This window comes from Hyperolius riggenbachi, chromosome 8 (genome assembly GCF_040937935.1).
Source record: "Hyperolius riggenbachi isolate aHypRig1 chromosome 8, aHypRig1.pri, whole genome shotgun sequence".
Classification (NCBI taxonomy): Eukaryota; Metazoa; Chordata; class Amphibia; order Anura; family Hyperoliidae; genus Hyperolius; species Hyperolius riggenbachi.
Window position 1 is genome coordinate 192,295,775 of NC_090653.1, and position 27,381 is coordinate 192,323,155.

Here is a 27,381-nt window from a genome sequence, read left to right on the forward strand (position 1 = left end):
CAAGCTTATTCGAAGGTTGTCTTAGGGTCAAGTGACGTGTGGACACCCAGACCAAGTCTCCTGGTCGGAACTTCCACTCCAGCGACCGTCTTTTGTCAGCTTGACCCTTCTGACTCAAAAAGGCCTTCTCCAGGTTACTTCTAACCGTCCCCCAAAGGTCCTTCAATGACTTTTGCCAGGCCTCCAGGGCTGGGAAAGGAGTGGAGGCTATAGGTAATGGGGAAAATTTGGGTGATCTCCCCGTCACCACCTGAAAGGGAGAGAATCCGGAGGACGAGTTTTTTAAATTATTCTGGGCAAATTCTGCGAAGGGCAGAAATCTGACCCAATCGTCCTGCGCCTCTGCCACATAACACCTTAAAAATTGCTCTAAAGACTGATTTATTCTCTCAGTCTCTGGCCGTTGGTCTGTGGGTGATAGCCCGATGAAAAAGACAGCTTTATGCCCATGAGGTGGCAAAAAGCTTTCCAAAACCGTGAGACGAATTGGACTCCCCTGTCTGAAACTATGTCTTCGGGAATTCCGTGTAAATGGAAGACATGAGTGATAAACAACTCGGCCAATTCCTGAGCCGAGGGGAGTCCTTTCAAAGGCACAAAGTGGGCCATCTTACTAAAGCGGTTGACTATCACCCAAATGACCGCCATACCTTCAGACCTGGGAAGCTCGCCCACAAAATCCATGGACAGGTGGGTCCACGGCTCATTCGGGGTGGGCAAAGGCTGCAACGTACCGACAGGTGCACATATCAAACACTCTTTTAAGTATTCCTTACAATCCGCTGCCAAGGAAGGCCACCAGGCGCATCTGGCTATCAGATCCTGTGTTCTGGATGCCCCAGGATCAGTGCTGATCGTAATGGAAAAATCTACGCTTACGGGTCATTACGTGTAATTCTACGCTATTACGCATTACGCAATTATGGTTACGACGTACTACATTATCTACGGGTCATCTCTGTAATTACGCGTAAACTTACGCGGTTACGCGTAAGGGTACCGTAATGTATGCGCTTACGATATATTGTTACGTGTACTACGGTAATTACCACCTACGCGTACGTTTTGACGCATGCGGACGAGCGTGTACGCAATAGCCGCCTATCGCTATGGTAGCTATTGCGTAAATGCGTCAGTACGTACGCGTACGTATGCGCTCCGGGCACGCTCAGCTTCATAGGCTGTGATTGGTTAATGCGTAAAAATCAACAGGAAGCTGTAAAAAAAAGACAGAGACTCGTGGGGAAGACCTGGACACCACACAGACTTTTATTGCAGCCTGCAGGGAGTCCAGGGCACATCCAGAATGCCTCCAAAAAACCCACCCGAGTTGAAAAGGATGGTGATTGAGGTAAGCAATGTATTTTGAACAAAATGCATTTATTTGGTATTGTTTCTATGCATTTATTTATATTTTACTTTAAAAAGTGTATCATAGGTGTTGCAGAGGGTTTTTTATTTTATTTGTCACTGTAACTTTGCTTGTACCACTACTGTTAAAGGGACTGCGAGCTACGTGTCATGACGTGACAGTCCTGCGCATACGTGGGTTTACTGCGCATGCGCAGGACTGTCATGCCGGCCGCCGTCATGACGCGTATCGGCTGACGTAATGACGTGCCTCTTCCTATACCAGCAAGTGTGGGGGCGACACTTGGCTGAGTGTCGCGGCTGAGTCCCTTTAATAGTAGAGACACATTCACACTGTATTTTGCTAAATGTTAGTGATATTATATTGTAATAGTACAGTAAACTTACGTTACACTCATTGCACGCCTGAACAGTAAGTCTAGGAACCCACTAAAAATCGCAAAACGCTCCCGCAGACGCTAGCGTCTTGTTTTTTTTGGAGCATTTTGCAAGCGGTTGTTTAGTGGTTTACGTTAGCGTTTTTTGCACGGTTTGCGTTTTTTTGTATGGGAGTTCCTAGTGTCTACAGTGTTTTGTGATTATTGATTAGTGTTCTGAATTTTTTTTTTTTTTTTTCTGGACAAAAAATGCATTGTGGGAATCATAAATGCATTTTTTGTTCAGCGCTTTAATAACGGTAAACGGTTTCAGCAGCACTCCAATATTTTCATCTGCTCATGAACGGACATTTTGTTAAAGGACTTCCGGGGCCAAAAAGAAAAAAATGACACTATACCTTTTTAATATCTGAATCCACGGAGGATGTCCAGCGCGTCCTCCGCACTGTACCGCCGTCATTGCAGCCCATTTCGTTCCCCCATGGCTCGGCCCGACCCCACTGAACGGGTCGCATGTATTCCACAAGTAAGATGGCCGCCGCCTTGAGCCGCGGCTGCGCAGTACGCTTTGCCGCGAGTGCGACTGTGCAGCCTTTAGCCCGCCTCCCGTACCCAGTATGCGGTGGGAGGCGGGCTAAAGGCTGCGCAATTGCACTCGCGGCAAAGCGTACTGCGCAGCCGCGGCTCAAGGTGGCGGCCATCTTACTTGTGGAATACATGCGACCCGTTCAGTGGGGTCGGGCCGAGCCATGGGGGAACGAAAAGGGCTGCAATGACGGCGGTACGGTGCGGAGGACGCGCTGGACGTCCTCCGTGGATTCAGATATTAAAAAGGTATAGTGTCATTTTCTTCTTTTTGGCCTCGGAAGTCCTTTAACATGTTCACGAACACAAATTCACAATATTTACCAATCACATTGGCTATCATTCATAAGGCTGGTTTCACAGTGGGACGTTACAGGCGCACGTTAGAGCAGCCTGTAACGCAGCCCACCGCACAGTAATGAAAAATCAATGGGGCTGTTCACAGTGCGGACGTTGCGTTACATTGTAACGCTGCGTCACAAGACAACGTACTGCATGCAGTACTTTAGATGCGGCTAAGCCGCGTTAGACTGCTTGCACATGCTCAGTAATGTTGGGGAGGAGCGGAGAGCATCCAGGCACATGGCTAATTAATATGCACTGCGCGTTGTGACGTGCAGTGTTTACTTCCTGGAGCATCCGCTCTGTGCGGCGATTGGCCGGCGGGACCACGTGATGCCGCATGCGCACAAGAGTGCGCATCACGGCATCACTGACGCCAGAGTGAGCTGCACAACGCGGCTCACTCTGACGTCCAGATCCAGCACCACCAGGCGTTGAGTTAGGGGAACGTTATGCGACCTTAACGCCCCCTCTAACGCAACGTCCTGGTGTGAAATTAGCCTCAAGCATTCCTGCATGCGCAAATTCTGAAAACAGCTGACTTTACCGAGCACTTAGCAAAATGTGCATTCATATAAAGGCTGTTTCCGCATCAAAAGCTGTCATTCCCGAGCACAGCGATAAATTACCGCCTTGTGCGGTGATTATCTAAAAAAAGGTAACAAAATGTCAATTCATAAAGATTAGACCAAGCGTTATGCGGACGGGGATTATCGCTCCCTAGGAAGTAGCGATAAGCATGTGGAATACATGTAACTGAATGGGACACAGACCTCCCAAGCAGCAGCAGAGAGAGCAGCGCACGGAGGGACTCGGGCAGCTTCTCTGTTTCCGCAAGCCTACCACCAGGCTTTTTCGGGGAATCACCGCACTTACAGTATATCGCAACTGGCAACATTTGTATGAATGACCACCAGAAGTCTAAAATACCGAAAGCGGTACTTTCCCGCACGGATTTTGTTACCGACCACACTTTAATGAATGATAGCCTATGGGTGGAAATTACATTTGGCCAAAGGATGGGGGACCAGATAAAGTAGGGTGATACTTATATCATTTTTATAATGTTGAAACATTATGATCTAAGTAAAGTTAATCCTAATTAAAAAATGTATAATCCATACAGTGCTCATGAATACTGTCAATTTTTTTTCAGGAATTTACAAGAGGCCGATATGACCTGGTGGTGGGGAAGTACAAAAAGCGGGTGGTGAGGAGGGTCCAGTTACTGCTGAGGACCCAATTCAGCAGGAACTTGAGGGTGAAGCAGGTCCAGATGATGTGGAGCGACCTGAAAAGGAGGGACAAAGAGCTCGTCAAGAGCATTGAGGAAGCCCTGTCATGTAAGTCAGCAAACTACTAGTTTATGTATGTGTATCTTGGGTTTTTTATATTGTATCTAATTATACTATAAAAATACCTTGTGCAGTGAATATTATAATAGAGTTGTGTAGTACTATATACGGAAAAATTATCCGTTTAATATTCACAGATGAGCTCATCACTTTTTCCACATTTTGTTTTCGTTATGGAATAATTCTAAAATGGGTTACCTAAATTATTTTTTGTGCTCCTGCCTCCTGTGTGGGCATAGTGATGATATTTGTGCAGTATTTGCTAAGTGTTTTGTTTTTTTGGAGCATTTTGCAAGCGGTTGTTTAGCGGTTTGCGTTAGCGGTTTTTGCACGGTTTGCGGTTTTTGTATGGGAGTTCCTAGCGTCTACAGCGTTTTGCGATTATCGATTAGTGTTCTGATTGGGTGGGTTTTTTTTTTTTTTTTAATTATTTTCTGGACAAAAAAAGCATTGTGGGAATCATAAATGCATTTTTTGTCCAGCGCTTTAAAAAAGGTAAACGGTTCCAGCAGCACTCCAACATTTTCTATTGGAAGCGGTAACGCACCCGAAATCGAACATAGAAAACTGCGACCGCTGTAGTGGAATTTGGGCCACCCATTAACATTACCAGAACATTTTGCGGGATCGCTAGCGGTGCACAAAACACTCAAAACGCGCATAAAAGCGCTCTAGTGGGTTCTAGTGGGCTTAAGCCCTAAGGCCTGGAACCCACTGGAAAACGCAAACGCAAAACGCAACCGCTAGCGTTTTGTCTGAGCGGTTTGCAAGCGGATTCATGCGCGTTTTGGGTTGTGTTTTGCAACATTGTATTTTTTTCCCCAGCGGGTGCCTAGCGTTTTGCGTTTTGCGTTTTTATCCTGATTGGTCCTGTGAATTATTTTTAATTTTGTTACAGTGTGCTGAACCGCAAAACGCTAGCAAAACCGCTCAGTTTAGGTTTTGCTGAGCGTTTCCGCTAGCGGTTCAATACTTTACATTGAAGCGCTAACGCTCCCAAAATGCTGCATGTCCTGCGTTTGCGTTTCTGAGAAACGCAAACGCTCCTGTGGAAGTTGCCCCATCCATTAACATTAGCCCAGCGTTTTGGCAAACTGCTAGCGTATCGCAGTGCTGCCAAAACGCTGCCAAAAGCGCTCCTGTGGGTTCCAGCCCTAAGAGTATGTGCCCTTTCCACTGCAAAACACAAACGTAAACACGTTATTTGTGCAATGCATCTAGATATTTTGATGTAAATGCTTTAGTGAGTTTTTTATGTGTTTGCTTTGCTTTTTTACTGTGGCTGAAAAGTGTTGTATTGATTGAAAAAGAAAAAATACAAAACGCATCGTAATTGCGCAGACATGCACCTGCACTATTGAATTTGGAAAAACGCATGCGTTTTGCATTTTTACCAAAAACGCAGCTAGTGGAAAAAAGGGCCTTATATCATACTTTGTGGAATGCAACTTGATAACCACTGTTGATCACCTGGTATTTTTACAAGGATTTGATAGGTGCTATCGTCCATCAGGCTCTTTGGTCCTCTCCATGACCTTGGCAACTGCCAAGGTTTGACTTGTGGATGATCCGGCTGTGGTGCATAGCCATTTTAAGATCTCTCCAGAGTTATTAAATTTTATTGATGCCTATGCTCTTGCTTGGCCTCTCAACTCAAGGGCATACATACACAGAGTTGTCTCAAAGCCACTCCTTTGATATATTTGCTGTGTGCGCAGGGGCTTATTCCTACTAAAGATGAACCATTGCCCCAGTCTACGTTCAGGAGCGCTCTTTATATCCTATCCTATTTATATTTTACTGTATTTAAAGCGAATGGGTACCAGTTTTACAATAAAAAAGTCAGATACTCACCTAAGGAGAGGGAAGGCTCGGTCCTAATGAGCCTTCCCTCTCCTCTCCCGGTGCCCTCGGTGCTGTGCTGGCTCCCCCGTTTGCATCTGCCAACGCAGGGAATTCGGAGGTTTTCAGGAGTACTCCATACTCCATACTACGCATGCGCGAATGCGTCAGAGTGCGCATGCGTAGTATGGATTGGCCCATCTTCGGGAGCCCGATTGCTCCCGAAGGCTTCCGAAACCTCCCTTCGGCGGTGGAAGTGGCAGTATTTGACCGAACTGGTCGAATACTGCTACGGGGGATCCTGCGCGGGACCGGGCACTGGGAGAGGAGAGGGAAGGCTCATTAGGACCGAGCCTTCCCTCTCCTTAGGTGAGTATCTGACTTTTTTATTTTTAAAGTGGTACCCATTCACTTTAAGAGTCATATTCTTTCATGTCCAATAAAGAAATAAACGGTATTAGAATTTTTCTTTTTTCTGTGTTTAAACACTTCACATCCAGACCTTGTTTCCCCCTTATGGACCAGTGCAATTATAGCCAGATGTGCCCTCTGGATTAGTGTGTGCACTCAGGATTAGTTCCCCCCCCCCCCCCCCCCCCCATTATAGCCAGATCTGCACCCAGTATATTTTTTTTAAATCCAAAATGGGTATATGTATCCACATTATTTTATTAGTCACCCCAGCTGCACATTTTAACACCTCACCCCACCCCTCACCAGGGGTCCTCAATCCCCCAGTATGGATAGTCAGATATCCCCCCCCCCATTCAGGCAGCCCCCTTTGTGGGTAGATCGCAAGCCGTCTCTCTCACCTCACCTCGTTCCTGCGATCAGGCTGCAGCCTGAGCCTCCGTTCCCCGCTCTACACGCAGCCCGGTGATGCCCTTAACTGGGTCTGGGCTTGATGACATCATCAAGCCGAGATTCGGATATTCTGCATCACGGGGCTGGCTGCAGAGCGGGGAACGGAGGCTCGGGCTGCAGCCTGATCGCAGGGACGAGGTGATGTGAGAGAGACTGCCAGCAGTTGGATACACCAGCAATTAAAAAAAATAATGAGTTTGAGTAAAAACTTAATACTTTTTACCTATTTCATTACATATTTCGTTCTCATTATATTATTTATTATTCTTTATTACAGCTGGATCTGCTTCTCATCCCCCACCTGCACAGCAAGGCCCAGGACGTGCCCCCAGACAGGGCAGGACCCCACCGTCTGCTGCGCAGCCCCAGGACCTGCAGGAAGGAGATGCCCCTGGACCTAGCACCTCCCGGTCTTCCTCCCCAGGCCCCTCGTATCGCAGCCAGCGAGTGGCCAGGCGATTTGCTGGAAGCCTCCAAACTGGTAAAAATATTGCATTGTATAATTAATAGGTTTTGGATCAGGATGATACCATTTATTGGCTAACTTCAAAAAACTTAAAAGAGCATGCAAGCTTTCGACTGTAGACTAGAGCCTTCTTCGGGCTTAAATCCTGAATGCTTACAAACAGATGGAATGGACAGCTATATACATGCAACATCCCAAGGGGATACATAATTTTTTTTTACACACACATACATGTCATTAAGATGCCTTAGTTAGGACACGTGTCAAACTCCAGTCCTGGAGGGCCCGATCCATGCCAATGTTTAGGATGGACTGAGAAAGAGAGGAATGTGTTCAGTGGCGTTCCTACCGTCAAGCGGCAGGGGCGGCCCGCACCGGGTGTCTTGATGCTTAGGGGGTGACACCCGGAGTCCTGTGTTGCCGCCCCTGCCGCTGCAGTCAGTGCACATGTTGTGCAAATTTGGGATTTTACACCCCCCGTGGCCGTCCCCGCTGACAACCTATGTGTGTTCCCCCCCCCGGGGCCTTCCCCGGTGACAGGCAGGACTCAGGAGCAGCCCAGCTTCAGACCTCCGACCAGCCGGCGACCAGTATGCGGGCGCTAGGACCCAGCGGACACCGCACTGATATGCGGAAGTGACATCACTTCCGCATATACGGCGTGGTGTTCACTGAGTTCGGTGCGCCCGCATACTGGTCGCCGGCTGATACTGAGGTCTGAAGCTGGGCTGCTCCTGCCTGTCACCGGGGAAGGCCTGTGAGGTGAGGTGAGGGGGGGGGGGTAGGTTGTCAGCGGGGACGGCCACGGGGGGTGTAAAATCCCAAATTTGCACAACGAGTGAAGGGCATCTGTCACTATCTAACCTGGGGGGGATCCCTATTACTATCTAACCTAGGGGGTCCCTGTCACTAACTGGGGGTCGCTGTCACTATCTTACCTGGGGCAGTGGGGGGTCCCTGTCACTATCTAACCTGGGGTGTCCCTGTCACTATCTAACCTGGGGTGTCCCTGTCACTATCTAACCTGGGGGGTCCCTGTCACTATCTAACCTGGGGGGTCTCTGTCACTAACCTGGGGGTCGCTGTCACTATCTAACCTGGGGGGGTCCCTGTCACTATCTAACCTGGGGGGGTCCCTGTCACTATCTAACCTGGGGGGGTCCCAGTCACTAACTAACCTGGGGGTCACTGTCACTATCTAACCTGGGGGTCGCTGTCATTATCTAACCTGGGGGTCGCTGTCACTATCTAACCGGGGGGGGTCCCTGTCACTATCTAACCGGGGGTCGCAGTCACTAAATAACCTGGGGGTCGCTGTCACTATCTAACCTGGGGGGTCCCTGTCACTATCTAACTGGGGGTCGCTGTCACTATCTAACCTGGGGGGTCGCTGTCACTATCTAACCTGGGGGGTCGCTGTCACTATCTAACCTGGGGGGTCCCAGTCACTATCTAACCTCGGGGGTCCCTGTCACTATCTAACTGGGGGTCGCTGTCACTAACTAACCTGGGGGTCGCTGTCACTATCTAACCTGGGGGGTTGCCGTCGCTGTCACTATCTAACCTGGGGGGTCGCTGTCACTATCTAACCTGGGGGGTCGCTGTCACTATCTAACCTGGGGGGTCCCTGTCACTATCTAACCTGGGGGGTCCCTTTCACTAACCTGGGGGATCGCTGTCACTATCTAACCTGGGGGGTCCCTGTCACTATCTAAACGGGGGTCGCTGTCACTAACCTGGGGGTCGCTGTCACTAACCTGGGGGGTCCCTGTCACTGCCTAACCTGGGGGGTCCCTGTCACTGCCTAACCTGGGGGGTCCCTGTCACTGCCTAACCTGGGGGGTCCCTGTCACTGCCTAACCGGGGGTTGCTGTCACTAACCTGGGGGTCGCTGTCACTATCTAACCTGGGGGGTCCCTGTCACTATCTAACCTGGGGTCGCTGTCACTAACCTGGGGGTCCCTGTCACTATCTACCTGGGGGGTCCCTGTCACTATCTAACCTGGGGGGTCCCTGTCACTATCTAACCTGGGGGGTCCCTGTCACTATCTAACCTGGGGGGTCCCTGTCACTATCTAACCGGGGGTCGCTGTCACTAACCTGGGGGTCGCTGTCACTAACCTGGGGGGTCCCTGTCACTATCTAACCTGGGGGGTCGCTGTCACTATCTAACCTGGGGGGTCGCTGTCACTATCTAACCGGGGGTCGCTGTCACTATCTAACCTGGGGGGTCCCTGTCACTATCTAACCTGGGGGGTCCCTGTCACTATCTAACCGGGGGTCGCTGTCACTATCTAACCTGGGGGGTCCCTGTCACTATCTAACCTGGGGGGGTCCCTGTCACTATCTAACCTGGGGGGGTCGCTGTCACTATCTAACCTGGGGGTCGCTGTCACTATCTAACCTGGGGGATCCCTGTCACTATCTAACTGGGGGTCGCTGTCACTATCTAACCTGGGGGGTCCCTGTCACTATCTAACCTGGGGGTCGCTGTCACTATCTAACCTGGGGGGTCGCTGTCACTACCTAACCTGGGGTTTCCTGTCACTATCTAACCCGGGGGTCGCTGTCACTATCTAACCTGGGGGTCGCTGTCACTATCTAACCTGGGGGTCACTGTCACTATGTAACCTGGGGGGTCCCTGTCACTATCTAACCTGGGGGGTCCCTGTCACTATCTAACCTGGGGGGTCGCTGTCTAACCTGGGGGGGTCGCTGTCTAACCTGGGGGGGTCGCTGTCTAACCTGGGGGGGTCGCTGTCTAACCTGGGGGGTCGCTGTCTAAACTGGGGGTCCCTGTCGCTATCTAAACTGGGGGTCCCTGTCACTATCTAGAATTCAAATATACCAGCACTCCAGCTTTCTCAAAGAATCACGCTCTTTTATTGATATTGGTAACCACACACGCCTTGAGAAAGGGGGACCCTGCGAGGCCCCGAAACAATTGTCGGTCATTTCTGTGGATATGTTAGCTCAATAAAATAGCGTGATTCTTTGAGAAAGCTGGAGTGCTGGTATATTTGAATTCTGGACTTATACTTTGGTGGTTTGCCTATACCACAATACCAAGCACCCTACCAAAGATGGTGTGCCCAGTCACAACTTTTCCTGTTCCTGTCACTATCTAAACTGGGGGTTCATGTCACTACACAAACTGGGGGGCACCAGTCACTAGCTGAACTGGGGGGCACCAGTCACTAGCTAAACTGGGGGGCACCTGTCACTAGCTGAACTGGGGGGCACCTGTCACTACCTAAACTGGGGGGTACCTGTCACTACCTAAACTGGGGGGTACCTGTCACTAACTGAACTGGGGGGCTCCAGTCACTAATTGAGCTGGGGGGCTCCTGTAACTACTTAAACTGGGGGGCTCCTGGCACTACCTAAACTGTGGGGCACCTCTCACTACCTAAACTATCTAGGCCAGCCAGCCCAACATAACCACCAGCCAACCAGCCCAGAATCACTGGCAAAAAGGCCACAGCATCACCACCAGTCAGGCCAGCATTTACTTCAACCAGCCAGTCCAGCCACAGCATCACCGCCAGCCAGCCCAGCCACAGCATCACCGCCAGTCAGGCCACAGCATCACTGCCAGGCCTTTCAGCTCACACATCATCGCCAATCCAGACAAAAATAGTATTGCCAGCCAGGCACAGCAGCCAGTAGAGGAGAATTCAGAAGCCAGGTGAGAGGTGTCTACCATATTAATGGGGCATTTTGCCTATTTATTTGAAATGCTGTCTATTTATGTGCCTCATGACTGCTGAATTTGTCTTGTTGGTGGCCTCATGGTTACTGGATTTGTCTTTTTGGGGGCCTCATGATTTGTTGTGGGCCTCAAGATTGCTGAATTTGTCTTGCTGGGGGCCTCATGATTGCTGAATTTGTCTTGTTGGGGGACTCATAATTTATTGGGGGCCTCATGATTGCTGAATTTGACTTGTTGGGGGCCTCAAGATTGCTGAATTTGTCTTGTTGGGGGCCTCATGATTTGTTGGGGGCCTCAAGATTGCTGAATTTGTCTTGTTGGGGGCCTCATGATTGCTAACTGCGAGACTATGGGAAAAGCGGAATCAACCTCATATGAGACAATAGCATTGAGGCCTGGAACCCACTGAAAACCGCAAACGCAAAACGCAACCGCTAGCGTTTTGTCTGAGCGGTTTGCAAGCGGATTCATGCGCGTTTTTGGTCGTGTTTTGCAACATTGTATTTTTTTCCCCAGCGGGTGCCTAGCGTTTTGCGTTTTGATCCTGATTGGTCCTGTGAATTATTTTTCATTTTGTTACAGTGTGCTGAACCGCAAAACGCTAGCAAAACCGCTCAGTTTAGGTTTTGCTGAGCGTTTCCGCTAGCGGTTCAATACTTTACATTGAAGCGCTAACGCTCCCAAAATGCTGCATGTCCTGCGTTTGCGTTTCTGAGAAACGCAAACGCTCCTGTGGAAGTTGCCCCATCCATTAACATTAGCCCATCGTTTTGGCAAACTGCTAGCGTATCGCAGTGCTGCCAAAACGCTGCCAAAAGCGCTCCTGTAGGTTCCAGCCCTAAAGGAGTTATCCGGGCAGTTTTAATAAAATTAACCGGGGGCTTCCTCCAGCCCCAAGCTCCCAGGACCTCCCTCGCCGCATCTCTGCTCTCAGCCGTTCGCCGGAGCTCCGACCCGGTCCCCGGCGATGATGTCAGAGCGACCTGGAGGTTGCTCTGTACTGCGCCTGCCCGATCGGCGCTGTCAATCACCGCCACGTGGGCCGGAGCGGACTGCGCAGGTGGTAGTAGTTCTTAGCCTCCGGCGAACGGCTGAGAGCAGAGATGCGGCGAGGGAGGTCCTGGGAGCTTGGGGCGTTCATTTTATTAAAACTGCCCGGATAACTCCTTTAAACCTACTTTTTTTTTTTTTTTTTTTTTTTTTAGCTTTTTAAAACAGAAAATAAAACTGGGGGGGTTTTAAAAAAAAAAAAATACATTTTTCAGGAGTAGGATGGATGAAATTGTTTATCTTCACAGTTTATTTTCAACTTGGATTTTCCATAATGTTCATGTATGAGTTAAAATGTTTGTATTTAGTTTAAATTGCTGTTGGCACTTTGCGATAGATAAGTGACTTTTCGCCACCACTGTCCTAATCTAATGTCCCACCATTGCTAAGTTCATGTAAACTAGTCTCCACCCGTGACCACACCCACATTTTGGTATATGACCACACACATTTTTTGCGCAACGTAGCCCCAATTACGGGGGGGCAGGGCTGTGGAGTCTGAGTCGAAGAGTCGGAGTCTGGGCAATTTTGGGCACCTGGAGTTGGAGTCAGAGTCGTTGATTTCATAAACTGAGGAGTCGGGTGATTTTGGTACAAAATCCACAGCCCTGTTAAGTATTAAGACTAAGGGCTGGTTCAGACGGACGTTTGCAGAGCGTTTACTGCCAGCGTTCGGGGCTTGGTGTTAAACGCTCCCATTCAAGTGTATGGGAGCGTTTGTACCAAGCTTTCAAGCGCGTTTGCACGAACGCAGCGTTCGGGTCCCGATTTTCCCTGGCGTTCAAGGAGCCCCTGGAAGCTACATGTAGCTTCCAGGGGAGGTTAACCGCGACGGCTAATGTCCCCCTAGGGGAAGAAAAAACGCGACCGCATCCAAACGCACACGAACGCTGCTGAACGCGACGCCAGCAAACGCAACGCCTCCAAACGTCCGTCTGAACCAGCCCTAAGGAGTCGGAGTTGAAGCTATTTTGGGTACCCGGAGTCGGAGTTGGAGTCGTGGTTTCATAAACTGAGGAGTCGGAAGATTTTTGTACCGACTCCACAGCCCGGGGGGGGGGGGGGGGGGTGACTGTGGATAACCAGCACCGGGTGCCAAATACCCTAGGTACGCCACTGAATGTGTTGTACCTGATGGAACACACCTATCCTGATGCAGACCCATCAATTTATTTGAGCTGTGCCAAAAATTTGTGAGGATCTCGGCCCTCGTAGGACCGGTTTGACATCCCTGCCCTAGGGGAAACAGAGCAGAGTTAGTTAGCTGAGAGTACTGTGTAAACAAATGTGTTATCTCAGCTAATTAACTCTGCTCTGTTTATCTCAGCTAACTAACTCTGCTCTGTTTAAAAAAATGTATCCCCTTGGGATGTTGCATGTATATAGCTGTCCATTCCATCTGTTTGTAAACATTCAGGATTTAAGCCCGAAGAAGGCTCTACAGTTGAAAGCTTGCATGCTCTTAGTCTTTTAAAGGCAACCTACACTGAGAGGGATATGGGTATTTACTTTTAAACCATACCAGTTGCCTGGCAGTCCTGCTGCAGCCAAAGAGATCAGTAGTGGCTGAATCACATACCTGAAACAAGCAGCTAATCCAGTCTGACTTCAGTCAGAGCACCTGATCTGCATGCTTGTTGAGGGGATGTGGCTGAAAGTATTAGAGACACAGGAGCAGCTGGAGAGCCAGGCAACTGGTATTATTTTAAAAGGAAACCTCCGTATCCTTCTCAGTTTAGGTTCCCTTTAAGTTAGCCAATAAATGGTATCATCCTGATCAAAAATGTCTTGCTTTTTTCTGATGGCTAACACGGTACAAAACTCTACTGCTTTCACTGTATAAGTAATATCTCATATTAGGTTAACTACAGTCAGGTCCATTTCCATTACATGTGGTACGATATGGCACACCGCGGGTGTCCTGAGACCATTGCACGGTAATGGTATAGTTTCTATTGCGTTCAGGTTCTGCGGAGCGGTGTAGACTGATCCAAGAATCTTCAGCATGCTGCAGATTCTCGCAGGGCTGCATCTGCGTCCCATCTCCTGTAATCACTTCTGCATTGGGAGATGCGGAAGTGATGCAGCGAGGTGGCCACCTTCGCATTACTTCTATGGTGGAACAGGGCCCTAAATGTTATTGTATAAGCTTTACATTACAAGTTTCTTTTCTTTTTTTTTGTTTACATGTAAAATGTATAATCATTGTATCAATCAGGTTAACCTATTTTCCCTATTCTTTCCACAGTTCCACTTTCCACTCACTTACTAGTGAGACGGGAACTAAGGAGGCTGAAGGCAAGGGTGAGGAGGCATGAGACAGGAGTGCCGGTCCGGGAGTTCAATCTCCTACAGCAGCAGGTCCTGGAGCTGCGGGAAAAATCGGCCCGGCAGGACGAGATAAATGCCCAATTAATGGGCACCGGGGGCAGGCGTGATGCCTAATATTTTATACATAATTATTGTAAAAATGAAGCGCTTTTTTTATTACATTATTTTCACTGGAGTTCCTCTTTAATGACAGTATGTTTGTTTATGCTGAAGTTCCCCTTTAAAGATTTTTTTTTTTTTCCATTATTTTTTTACTAAAAAAAAAAAAATTTGCCAGTTGCAAAACAAAAAAAATATATATATATACACGTGACATTGCAAACCCAAAAAAATAAATGTTTTTCATAAACAAGTATACGTTTCTTCTCTTTTGTTGTACGATCTCTGACACTGACACATTGTGTTGGACTAAATAATCGCAAAAGAAATGCAATGACATTGTTAGTACAATGCATTTCTGAAACATATTTTTATGCAGAATGCTTAGTTGTATGTGTCACATTGCTTGTGATGCAATCCCTTCATTTTTTAGATCTTCAATGTCCAACACAAAGCACCAGTGTGAAAAATTTACAGTGTGAAGAGTATATGTAGCAATTATTCATTGCTTTTTAGTTCTCTTTTACAGCGCATGCGCCGGCTCAGTCTCCTCTAATTTCTTCCTCCCTTCTGCGTGGCCCGTGTCATAGTGCACGGAACTATGATGCGCTGCAGAGAGTCGTAAATAATTAGAGGAGACAAAGCCTGCGCATGCGCTGTAAGGACACGCAGACATCATTTTTCAGGTTGCAGCTCTACTTTCTGTAGGAGCTATGATTTCAATAGCATTGTGAGCGGGCATACCGGGATGGACAGGGATTAAGAGAGGGAGTGTATACTCTTCATATACACCTGGGTATACATTTTTTTTTGGGGGGGGGGGGTTGGACTGGTTTGCAGGCTTTAAAATACTTACCAAGCCTCCAGCAACGTTTTGTAGCCTTTCTGAAGCTCCTAGCATGCTCCTAGTGGTTTTCCGACGTCCTCTGTGCACGGCAGCAGGCGTATCACTTGACTCTAGGCAGGTCAGGTAACGCGCCGGCTTCCATGCAAGGAGGATGGCAGAAAGCCACTAGGAGTTTCAGGAGGGCTGCAAGATGTTGATGGAGGTTCAGTGAGAATTTTGGCGTAGGTGTGTGTTCTTTCTGCTGGCGGTTCAAGCAACCGGTTCAAGCTGCCGGTTCAAGCAAAGGACATGAATACGGCATCAGGTGATCCCAGCTGGTGGGGGATATTGGGGATATATATATATATATATATATATATATATATATATATATATATATATATATATATATATATATATATATATATATATATATGATAATATATCTGTATGCATGTACAGTATATCTGATATGCATAGAAATACAGGGAGCCAGACCTCTCCCTCCAGTTAAATATACATAGCCAGACCTGCCCCCCTCTCTCCCAGTAATTCATAGGTAGCCAGACCTCTCCCCTTCCCCCAAGAAATTCATAGGTAACCATACCTGAACCCCTTCCACCCACCACCCTGTAAATCATAGGTAACCATACCTGAACCCCTTCCACCCCCCCCCCCCCCCCACTAATTCATAGGTAACCAGACCTGAACCCCTTCCACCCTCCCCCCAGAAATTCATAGGTAACCATACCTGAACCCCTTCCACCCTCCCCCCAGAAATTCATAGATAACCAGACCTGAACCCCTTCCACCCTCCCCCCTGTAAATCATAGGTAACCATACCTGAACCCCTTCCACCCCCCACTAATTCATAGGTAACCAGACCTGAACCCCTTCCACCCTCCCCCCAGAAATTCATAGGTAACCATACCTGAACCCCTTCCACCCTCCCCCCAGAAATTCATAGGTAACCATACCTGAACCCCTTCCACCCTCCCCCCAGAAATTCATAGGTAACCAGACCAGATATTCATAGGTAACCAGACCTGAACCCCTTCCACCCTCCCCCCAGAAATTCATAGGTAACCATACCTAAACCCCTTCCACCCTCCCCCCAGAAATTCATAGATAACCAGACCTGAACCCCTTTCACCCTCCCCCCTGTAAATCATAGGTAACCATACCTGAACCCCTTCCACCCCCCCCACTAATTCATAGGTAACCAGACCTGAACCCCTTCCACCCTCCCCCCAGTAAATAATAGGTAACCAGACCTGAACCCCTTCCACCCTCCCCCCAGAAATTCAGTTTCAGTTTATTTATTTTTTTTTGGGAGTGCTCCATGACAGTGGGAACACTGCTATCTATAATCAAAAGAAGGTGGTACATTATAATAAAAAGTGTGGAGCACCCTAACGGTGGGGACACCCAAGAAATTGAACAGGAACAGGTGATTTTTTTTTTTTTTTGTGGAGTGCTCCATGACAGTGGGAACACTGCTATCTATAATCAAAAGAAGGTGGTACATTATAATAAAAAGTGTGGAGTACCCTAACGGTGGGGACACCCAAGAAATTGAACAGGAACAGGTGATTTTTTTTTTTTTTTTTTTGTGGAGTGCTCCCTGACAGTGGGAACACTGCTATCTATAATCAAAAGAAGGTGGTACATTATAATAAAAAGCGTGGAGCACCCTAACGGTGGGGACACCCAAGAAATTGAACAGGAACAGGTGATTTTTTTTTTATTTTATTTTTTTGTGGAGTGCTCCATGACAGTGGGAACACTGCTATCTATAATCAAAAGAAGGTGGTACATTATAATAAAAAGTGTGGAGCACCCTAACGGTGGGGACACCCAAGAAATTGAACAGGAACAGGTGATTTTTTTTTTTTTTTTTTTTTTTTTTTTGTGGAGTGCTCCCTGACAGTGGGAACACTGCTATCTATAATCAAAAGAAGGTGGTACATTATAATAAAAAGTGTGGAGTACCCTAACGGTGGGGACACCTGAGAAATTGAACAGGAACAGGTGATTTTTTTTTTTTTTTTTTTGTGGAGTGCTCCCTGACAGTGGGAACACTGCTATCTATAATCAAAAGAAGGTGGTACATTATAATAAAAAGTGTGGAGTACCCTAACGGTGGGGACACCCAAGAAATTGAACAGGAACAGGTAATTTTTTTTTTTTTTTTTTTTTTTGTGGAGTGCTCCCTGACAGTGGGAACACTGCAATCTATAATCAAAAGAAGGTGGTACATTATAATAAAAAGTGTGGAGCACCCTAACGGTGGGGACACCCAAGAAATTGAACAGGAACAGGTGATTTTTTTTTTTTTTTTTTTTTTTTTTTGTGGAGTGCTCCATGACAGTGGGAACACTGCTATCTATAATCAAAAGAAGGTGGTACATTATAATAAAAAGTGTGGAGTACCCTAACGGTGGGGACACCCAAACAACTCAACAGGAACAGGTGAGTAGTAATGTATTTTTTTTCCGGTGTGCTCCCTGACAGTGGGAACACTACTATCTATAATCAAAAGAAGGTGGTAAATTATTTAAAAAAGTGCGATGCACCCTAACGGTGGGGACATCAAGAAACTGAACAAGAAAAAGGTGAGTTTTTTTTTTTTAAGTCAGCAGAAGCCTTTTTGGTGGCAGGTAGTAGGCAAAGTCCTAGCTTGTGGCCCTGAGAGGAGCAGCGGCTCAGTCATATAGTAAGTTGACCATCACCCTCAGTAAGCCCAAGCCATTTTGGTGGCAGGTAGTAGGCAAAGTCCTAGCTTGTGGCCCTGAGAGAAGCAGCGACTCAGTCATATAGTAAGTTGACCATCACCCTCAGTAAGACCAAGCCATTTTGGTGGCAGGTAGTAGGCAAAGTCCTAGCTTGTGGCCCTGAGAGGAGCAGCGGCTCAGTCATATAGTAAGTTGACCATCACCCTCAGTAAGCCCAAGCCATTTTGGTGGCAGGTAGTAGGCAAAGTCCTAGCTTGTGGCCCTGAGAGGAGCAGCGGCTCAGTCATATAGTAAGTTGACCATCACCCTCAGTAAGCCCAAGCCATTTTGGTGGCAGGTAGTAGGCAAAGTCCTAGCTTGTGGCCCTGAGAGGAGCAGCGGCTCAGTCATATAGTAAGTTGACCATCACCCTCAGTAAGCCCAAGCCATTTTGGTGGCAGGTAGTAGGCAAAGTCCTAGCTTGTGGCCCTGAGAGGAGCAGCGGCTCAGTCATATAGTAAGTTGACCATCACCCTCAGTAAGCCCAAGCCATTTTGGTGGCAGGTAGTAGGCAAAGTCCTAGCTTGTGGCCCTGAGAGGAGCAGCGGCTCAGTCATATAGTAAGTTGACCATCACCCTCAGTAAGCCCAAGCCATTTTGGTGGCAGGTAGTAGGCAAAGTCCTAGCTTGTGGCCCTGAGAGGAGCAGTGGCTCAGTCACACAGAAAGTTGACCATCACCCTCAGTCAGCCCAAGACATTTTGGTGGCAGGTAGTAGGCAAAGTCACCGGAAAGGTGGAAGACCAATAAACAAAACAGCAGCAACATAGCAGGACACCAGTAAACATAGCAGGACATAGCAGTGCTCCATGAGGGTAGGAACACTGAAAAACTTTTGCAGCAGGAGCAGAAAAAAATGAAATTGTGCAGTGCACTGTAACGGTGTGAGCAACGATATCAATAAAAGGGTTTTTTTTTTGGGGGGGGGGGGGGGGGGGTTAACCATAGAGCTCCATAAAAGTGGGAAGACTGCTGTACCTTTGAATCAAATTGTGCAGTGCACAATAATGTTGGGAACACAACTGAACATTAAATATTTAATGTTATCTTATAGACACATAGGTATATCAGAGGGAGTTGAAAGCGATCTCATTCAGTTTCTGTCTCTGAGGGCAGGGGCTGAGTATTCACCATCAATCCAGGACTAGTGTTGGGCGAACAGTGTTCGCCACTGTTCGGGTTCTGCAGAACATCACCCTGTTCGGGTGATGTTCGAGTTCGGCCGAACACCTGACGGTGCTCGGCCAAACCGTTCGGCCATATGGCCGAACTAAGAGCGCATGGCCGAACGTTCCCCGAACGTTCGGCTAGCGCTGTGATTGGCCGAACGGGTCACGTGGTTCGGACCCGAACGCGCTCTGATTGGCCGAACTGTCACGTGGTTCGGGTAAATAAATACCCGAACCACGTCATATCTCCGCCATTTGTCTGTGGGTTTAGCTTTGGGTAGGCAGGCAGGGTAGTTCGCGCTCCAGCCACGCTAGCCAGGGTCCCCCCCAGTCATTGTGTGTCGCTGCTGGGAACAGTAGTACACCGCTCGTTCAGCCACACTATATAGCATTCTGTGTACTGTTCTGTGTCTGCTGGGAACAGTAGTACACCGCTCGTTCAGCCACACTATATAGCATTCTGTGTACTGTTCTGTGTCTGCTGGGAACAGTAGTACACCGCTCGTTCAGCCACACTATATAGCATTCTGTGTACTGTTCTGTGTCTGCTGGGAACAGTAGTACACCGCTCGTTCAGCCACACTATATAGCATTCTGTGTACTGTTCTGTGTCTGCTGGGAACAGTAGTACACCGCTCGTTCAGCCACACTATATAGCATTCTGTGTACTGTTCTGTGTCTGCTGGGAATAGTGGTACACCGCTCGTTCAGCCACACTATATAGCATTCTGTGTACTGTTCTGTGTCTGCTGGGAACAGTAGTACACCGCTCGTTCAGCCACACTATATAGCATTCTGTGTACTGTTCTGTGTCTGCTGGGAACAGTAGTACACCGCTCGTTCAGCCACACTATATAGCATTCTGTGTACTGTTCTGTGTCTGCTGGGAATAGTGGTACACCGCTCGTTCAGCCACACTATATAGCATTCTGTGTACTGTTCTGTGTCTGCTGGGAATAGTGGTACACCGCTCACCCGTCACTGTATAGCATTGTGCTCTGTGTCGCTGCTGGGAATAGTGGTACTGTATAGCATTTCTGTACTGCCACTGTACTGCTGCCAGTCAGCGTGTACTGTAAGGATAAGTGAAATGAGGAAGAAATCCGGTGAAAGAGGGAGGGGCAAGGGAAGAGGTGTTTCCCCTGACGGTTCACGTACAGGCCACAGGGGAGCACCCAAGAAAACCCACTCAATACCGCCCATGTTGTCCAGGACAACAACCCTCACAAATCCAAAAGAACAGGACCAGATAATTACTTGGATGACCTCTCAAGCGTCCAGCAGTGGGTTAAGCAGCACCAGCACATCACGCACGAGGTCCGAGTCCTCAGCCAGTTACAAGGAGCCAGTGGGCACAAAGCTGACACAACCGGCAGCGACACCACGCACACAACTGCCAGATAACCAGTCCGATGAATTACCTCAGGACACAATGGGGTATTCGCAGGAGCTATTCCCAGCCCAACAAACTTCCACCTTTCAAAGGTCAATGGAGGAACAGCCAGAAATGTTGTGCCTGGATTCACAACCGTTAACTGTGGGAAATGCACCGCGCACTGAAATACAAGGCGAGTCCGAAGAGGACTCGGAAACCCAAATCCCAGAGCAATTTGGGCAGGAGGGGTTGCAATTGCAGGAGGTCGGCCGACAAGATCTGGAAGACGACGTTGGAGTGTGCTGCGCAGAGGTTGTTGTGGGGAGCTCTACTCCACGGCGGTGGCCCACAATGACATATGACGAGTTTGAGGAGATGGAAGAGGAGGGTATGGACAATGTGGACAGAGACCCAGATTTTGTTTGTGAACGAGAACATCGCCGTCGTAGCAGCAGCACAGATGAGTCTGTTGAAGAACACACTGCTGCACGAGTTCGCCTTGTGCCACAAGGTAGGCGGCGCGCAATTTCAGGCACCACAAGCGTGGAAGTTCAAGTGAGAGGCAAAAGAGGAGCAAACAGAAATCGCCAGCAAGGAGGCAGGTGCTCCAAAGTCTGGGCTTTCTTTGAAGACTGCACTGAGGATGTTACCATGGCGATTTGCAAGGTGTGCAAGACCCGCCTGAGCAGGGGGAAAAATATTAACAACCTCTCCACCACCAGCATGAGCCGTCACATGCTATCCAAACATCCCACTCTTTGGGCAAACGCGTCAGGACAGGGTACCAGAAACAACACTGCCTCCCTTGGGTTCACCAGACCCGCCTCAGCAGCAGCAGTAGCCCAGCCATTGCGTGGTTCACAACATTCACAAACATCAGACGACGCTGACACTGTCACTTTCCGGAGTAGTGCTCTTGAGGTCTCCCAGTGTTCATCAAACACAACAACCAACAGCCCTTCCGTGTGCAGCGCTACGGTTCAGTTGTCTGTGTCGGAGATGTTTGAGCGCAAGAGGAAATTGCCAGCAAATGACCCCCGGGCCGTGGCAGTAACAGCCAGCATAGCCAAGCTTCTGGCCTGCGAAATGCTGCCATATCGATTGGTGGAGACAAACAGCTTCAAGGGCATGATGTCAGTGGCCATCCCACGTTACGTGGTTCCCAGCCGCTACCACTTTGCACGCTCTGCAGTGCCTGAGTTGCATGAGCACGTGGTCAGCAAAATAACCCGAAGCTTGAAGAATGCCGTTGCCTGCAAGGTTCACCTCACCACTGACACCTGGACGAGTGCGTTCGGCCAGGGTCGATACATCTCCCTTACCGCGCACTGGGTGAACCTTGTGGAGCCTGGCAGCGATTCCTCACCTGCTACGGCACGGGTGTTGCCCACGCCACAAACAGCTGCACCGCCGTCCCTCCCACTGGATAACAGCAGCACCTACCTCTCTGACTCCTTCTCCTCCAACGCATCTCAAAGCTGTACCTCATCCGGAAACGCTAACCCAGCAGCAGTAGGATCGTGGAAGCAGTGCAGCACAGCTGTTGGCATGCGTCAGCAAGCGTTGCTGAAGCTAATCTGCCTTGGGGATAAGCAGCACACAGGGGAGGAAATTTGGAGGGGAATAAAGGAACAGACGGATTTGTGGCTGGCACCGCTGGACCTGAAACCGGGCATGGTTGTGTGTGATAATGGGAGTAATCTCATTCGCGCTTTAAGGTTGGCTAAGCTGACACACATCCCTTGCCTGGCGCACGTGATGAACCTAGTAGTTCAGCGGTTCCTGAGGACATACCCAGGCGTGCCCGATCTGCTGTTGAAGGTGCGTCGAGTGTCCAAACATTGTAGAAATTCCAGTACTGCTTCGGGGGCACTCGCCAAGATGCAGGAGCGCTTCAATCTCCCCCACCATCGCTTGCTGTGTGATGTCCCTACGCGCTGGAATTCTACGCTGCACATGCTAGCCCGCTTTTGCGAGCAGAAGAGTGCAGTGGTCCAGTACATGACGGCGCAGTACCGAGGCGCATCCGGCCAGCTGCCAAGCTTCTGTGGATCCGATTGGGCCAACATGTTGGACCTCTGCCAAGTCCTCCAAAATTTTGAGCAATCCACGTTGCTTGTGAGCAGTGACAACTCTTCAGTCAGCATTACCATACCACTGCTGTGTTTACTGAAGAGGTCGATGTTAAAAATCAAGGAAACAGCTGTCATGATGCAACTGGGGGAATCTGAAGGAGAAAACGATCAGCGTGATGGTACCAACATCAGGCCATCCGCCTCAGGGAACGCTGGCCCCAGCAGCTATGACGAAGAAGAGGAGGAGGAACAGCTGGAGTTGGAGCAGGAATTTCATGCCACCACTGACGAGGGCCAGAGCGGTGCACGTTGGACTTCCACAATTCAACGCGAATGGTCAGCAGAAGCAGACCAGGAGGAAGGTGACGACTATGATGCATCACAACAACTATCACAACGCTCACAAGAGGATGATGAGGATTCTGGTAGGACTCTGGCACACATGGCTCAATTCATGCTAGACTGCATTGAACGTGACCCACGCATTGTGCGCATTCTGGACAACACCAATTACTGGGTTTATACCCTTCTGGATCCACGGTACAAACACAATGTTCCAAAACTGCTTGAAGAAAGAGTCAGACAGGTCAAAATGGAAGAATACCAGCAGGCCCTTGTGGAGACTTTAGAGAGGAGATTGACATCCTCCCCCTCCTCTAGCCAGTTGTACGCAGACAGACTGACTTCCGCAAACCCAGGACGACCAGGAGGGCAGCAAACAACGCAAGCCGCAGCTAGTACCCAAAAGGGAATGGTATCGGCAGTGTCCTTGGAGTGGGAAAATTTTCTGACACCCATGCAGCCGCAGCCCACTGAACAGCAAGCGTGCAGATCCACCTCCAACACCGATCGCCTGGAGAAGATGGTCAAGGACTACATGTCAGATGGCGTAGCTGTGTCGAACCATCCATCTGCACCCTTCAACTATTGGGTATCGAAGCTAGACACCTGGCACGAACTGGCAATGTACGCAATAGAGGTGCTGGCTTGCCCGGCAGCCAGCGTTATGTCGGAACGCTGTTTCAGTGCTGCCGGAGGCATCGTCACAGATCGGCGTATCCGCCTCTCTACAGAAAATGCAGACCGTCTGACTCAAATTAAAATGAATCAATCCTGGATTGGAAATGACTACGCAACACTCCAGGACCCCAACCAAGTAACATGACCAATGAACATCTGGGATGGTGTTGCGTTTCCGGGCCCTGTTTATTGAACCTCTCATCTGTATTACATTTATGACTGCATGGCGGCAAAAAGCATTGCTGCTATATCCGCACGCTTTTTGTCCACATGCAAGGCCTGGGTTGTTGTGTCTCACAAAGCGTGGCCTTCTCCTCCTGCGCCTGCTCCTGTTCCATCACGTCTGCTGCTGCTGGGTTAGCGTTGCCGCGTGGTCCCTGTTTATTGAACCACTTATCTTTATTACATTTATGACTGCATGGCGGTACAAAGCATGCTATCCGCACGCTTCTTGCCCTCATGCAAGGCCTGGGTTGTTGTGTCTCACAAAGCGTGGCCTTCTCCTCCTGCGCCTGCTCCTGTTCCATCACGTCTGCTGCTGCTGGGTTAGCGTTGCCGCGTGGTCCCTGTTTATTGAACCACTTATCTTTATTACATTTATGACTGCATGGCGGTACAAAGCATGCTATCCGCACGCTTCTTGCCCTCATGCAAGGCCTGGGTTGTTGTGTCTCACAAAGCGTGGCCTTCTCCTCCTGCGCCTCCTCCTGTTCCATCACGTCTGCTGCTGCTGGGTTAGCGTTGCCGCGTGGTCCCTGTTTATTGAACCACTTATCTTTATTACATTTATGACTGCATGGCGGTACAAAGCCTGCTATCCGCACGCTTCTTGCCCTCATGCAAGGCCGGGGTTGTTGTGTCTCACAAAGCGTGGCCTTCTTCTCCTCCTGCGCCACCCTCCTCCTGTTCCATCACGTGTGCTGCTGCTGGGTTAGCGTTACCGGTCCCTTTTCCTGGAACCTCTTATATGTATTACATTTATGACTGCATGCCGACAAAAAACATGTTACCTGTGCAAAGAAAACAGACATTTCCCGCATTTAAAAGACAGTTTTCCCTTTGAAACTTTAAAATCGATTTTCTCAAAAACTATAAGCTCTTTTTGCTAATTTTTTTTTCCTCTTGTACCCACTCCCAAGGTGCACATACCCTGTAAATTTGGGGTATGTGGCATGTAAGGAGGCTTTACAAACCACAAAAGTTCGGGTCCCCATTGACTTCCATTATGTTCGGAGTTCGGGTCGAACACCCGAACATCGCGGCCATGTTCGGCCTGTTCGGCCCGAACCCGAACATCTAGATGTTCGCCCAACACTATCCAGGACTGATTCATTTTTAAGAAGGTCAGTCTGTTCACTGAATCTGTAGACAAACAGGATCGCTTTTCAGTAACCACCCCACCTGCCGCACTGAATGCACGCTCAGAAATGACGCTGGAAGCCGGGCATGCCAGAAGTTGAAGCGCATACTGCGCCAGCTCGGGACAGGTTTCCAGTCTGGCGGACCAAAATTCCATAGGGTCCTCTGTGCGCATACTGTCAGATGCACCAAGTGACCTCATGTAATCACTGACCATGCGGCTCACCCGCTGGTGAAAACTTCCTTCTACTGTTCTTGTTGTTATTGTTGGACGCTCAGAGAAGTAAAAGTTTCTCATTGCTCCAAAAAGGTCTCCAGGAAGAATGGGTCTGCTAGGCTCAGCTACTTGCTGGGTGCGATGAGTGGGGATAGCTGTGATCTCAGACTGTGGAAAGGCCTCCTGCACATGACGTATTAGGGCCTGCTGCAGCTCACGCATCCTCTCCTCCTGCCGGCTTGCTGGAATGAACTGACCCAGTTTCCCCTTGCATCGAGGGTCTAAAAGGGCGGCCAACCAGTAGTCATCCCTCTCCTTAATGTTTTGGATCCGGGGATCTCTGCGTAAGCATTTCAACATATGAACAGCCATGGGGAAGAGATGAGCCTGCGCCTCCAAATCATCCGGTCTGCTCAACACATCAAAATCCTCTGACTGCTGCTGCTGCTCGTCCTGCCTTCCAATGTCTACCCACCCATGAACCACAGATGCCGCACTGGCCTGCTCTCCCTCCTCACAATGGTCAGGCACCTCAAGTAAGTCCCGCGTGAAAGTAAGCTCCTCCTCCTCCTCCTCCTCATGTGCCTGAGTCTGGGTGGCTTGGAGCAAGCTTTGTTGTTCAAGCTCATCAAGCGCATCCTCCCCAGCTGCCATCAGGCTACTCAGACTCTCGTCCAGCATGTACACGAGAGGGATCACTTCGCTGATACAGACTTGTGCCCCACTTACGAATGTTGTAGCCTGATCGAATGGGGACAAAACACGGCAGACTTGATACATCAGCCGCCACTCTTCCTGGGTGAATCGGGCAGGTGCGCCCTGGGTGCCATGTCCTCCTCGGAGGTACTCTGCAACCGCCTTTTTCTGCTCGCACAACCTATTCAGCATGCGAAGTGTGGAGTTCCACCGTGTTGCACTGTCTGCAATGAGCCTATGGGGGGGCAGGCCATGTTTCTCCTGCAATTTAGACAGCGAATCTTTGGCATTTGAAGAATAACGTAACTTCGATACAACTCTTCTTGCATGCTGCACCACATCACTCAAACCTGGGTAGGTGCGTAAAAAGAGCTGCACCACCAGGTTGAGTATGTGGGCAAAACATGGCACATGGGGGATGTTGCCCTGATTCAGGGCGGCAATCAGATTTGCTGCGTTGTCACATACAACATGACCAGCCTGGAGTCTTCTTGGGATCAGCCACTTCTGCACCTGTCCGTTGATAATGGCCAGGACATTTGGTGCAGTAAGTCTCTGCTGCTCAACGCTGACTAAACCCAGAACCGCCTGACAGCGTCGATGTACCACTCTGCTGTGGCCAGTCCCACGGGCACGCTTACTGGGGGCCTCAGCTGTAGCGGTTGCGACATGACTAGAGGCAAGTGTGGAACTGTTCCCCTTGACACCACGGGGCGGCGCAACCAGCTCATTGGCCGCCCCAGGACTGGAACCCTCCTGTTGACATTGGAGGGTGACCCAATGTGCCGTAAAGGACATATAACGTCCCTGGCCATGACTGCTGGTCCAGCAATCCGTCGTGAGATGTACCCTGTTGCCTACAGAATAGTCAAGGGACAGGGTCACATTATCCACAGTGTGGCGATACAGATCAGGTATTGCTGTCCTAGCAAAAAAATGGCGGCTGGGGATCCGCCATTCTGGTATGCCAAACCTCAGCAGCTCGCGAATGGCTGTACCCTCCTCTACAAGACTGTAGGGCAATAACTGCTGGACCATAGCCTGTGACAGCAGCCCATTCAACCTCCGGATCCTGCTGTGATGGGAAGGCAGTGGCTTTGTCGACCTTATCGACTCAGTAATTAAGGGCTGGGTGCTGTGAGCCACTGACGAGAAACGTGCAATTGAGGTAGCTGACATGTGGCCTCTACTGCCAGACTGTGTTGCGGAGTGAAGGCAGGGGGAAGGGGTGCCGATGTCAGAACCTGAATGGGAAGAAGGATGGGGCACTGTGCGGGGTATTTTACCCATTGCTTCCTGAACAAGCTGATTTTCTCTCTTATGCTTTTTTATGTGGGAGAGTGGTCCACCTGTGCCCGCTCTTGACAAGTCCTTCCCTAAACGCACTTTATGACCACAAATGTTGCATATGACAATGTGGGGATCAGATTCATCAACGGTAAAGTACTTCCAAACTGGGGCTTTCTTAGATGATTTT

The 27,381-nt window shown here is 49.2% G+C and overlaps 2 protein-coding genes across 5 annotated transcripts in view; both read left to right on the forward strand.

Moving 5' to 3' along the window:
• LOC137527526 (BTB/POZ domain-containing protein KCTD12-like) overlaps window positions 1-27,381 on the forward strand; it is an 820,305-nt gene that overhangs the window by 730,610 nt on the left and 62,314 nt on the right. The window lies entirely within an intron of this gene.
• LOC137528406 (uncharacterized) lies at window positions 1,307-14,509 on the forward strand. Its single transcript, XM_068249697.1, has 4 exons — window positions 1,307-1,351; window positions 3,832-4,018; window positions 7,014-7,217; window positions 14,213-14,509. Exons 1-4 carry the CDS (start codon window positions 1,307-1,309, stop codon window positions 14,407-14,409), a joined length of 633 nt encoding a protein of 210 aa, XP_068105798.1. The 3' UTR covers window positions 14,410-14,509.

Excerpts from the sequence above, each read along its gene's own strand:
- LOC137528406 (XM_068249697.1), top strand. The coding sequence starts at position 1,307 with ATGCCTCCAAAAAACCCACCCGAGTTGAAAAGGATGGTGATTGAG. Across the intron at positions 4,019-7,013 it reads CATTGAGGAAGCCCTGTCAT|CTGGATCTGCTTCTCATCCC; the intron begins GTAAGTCAGCAA and ends TCTTTATTACAG. Across the intron at positions 7,218-14,212 it reads TGCTGGAAGCCTCCAAACTG|TTCCACTTTCCACTCACTTA; the intron begins GTAAAAATATTG and ends TTCTTTCCACAG.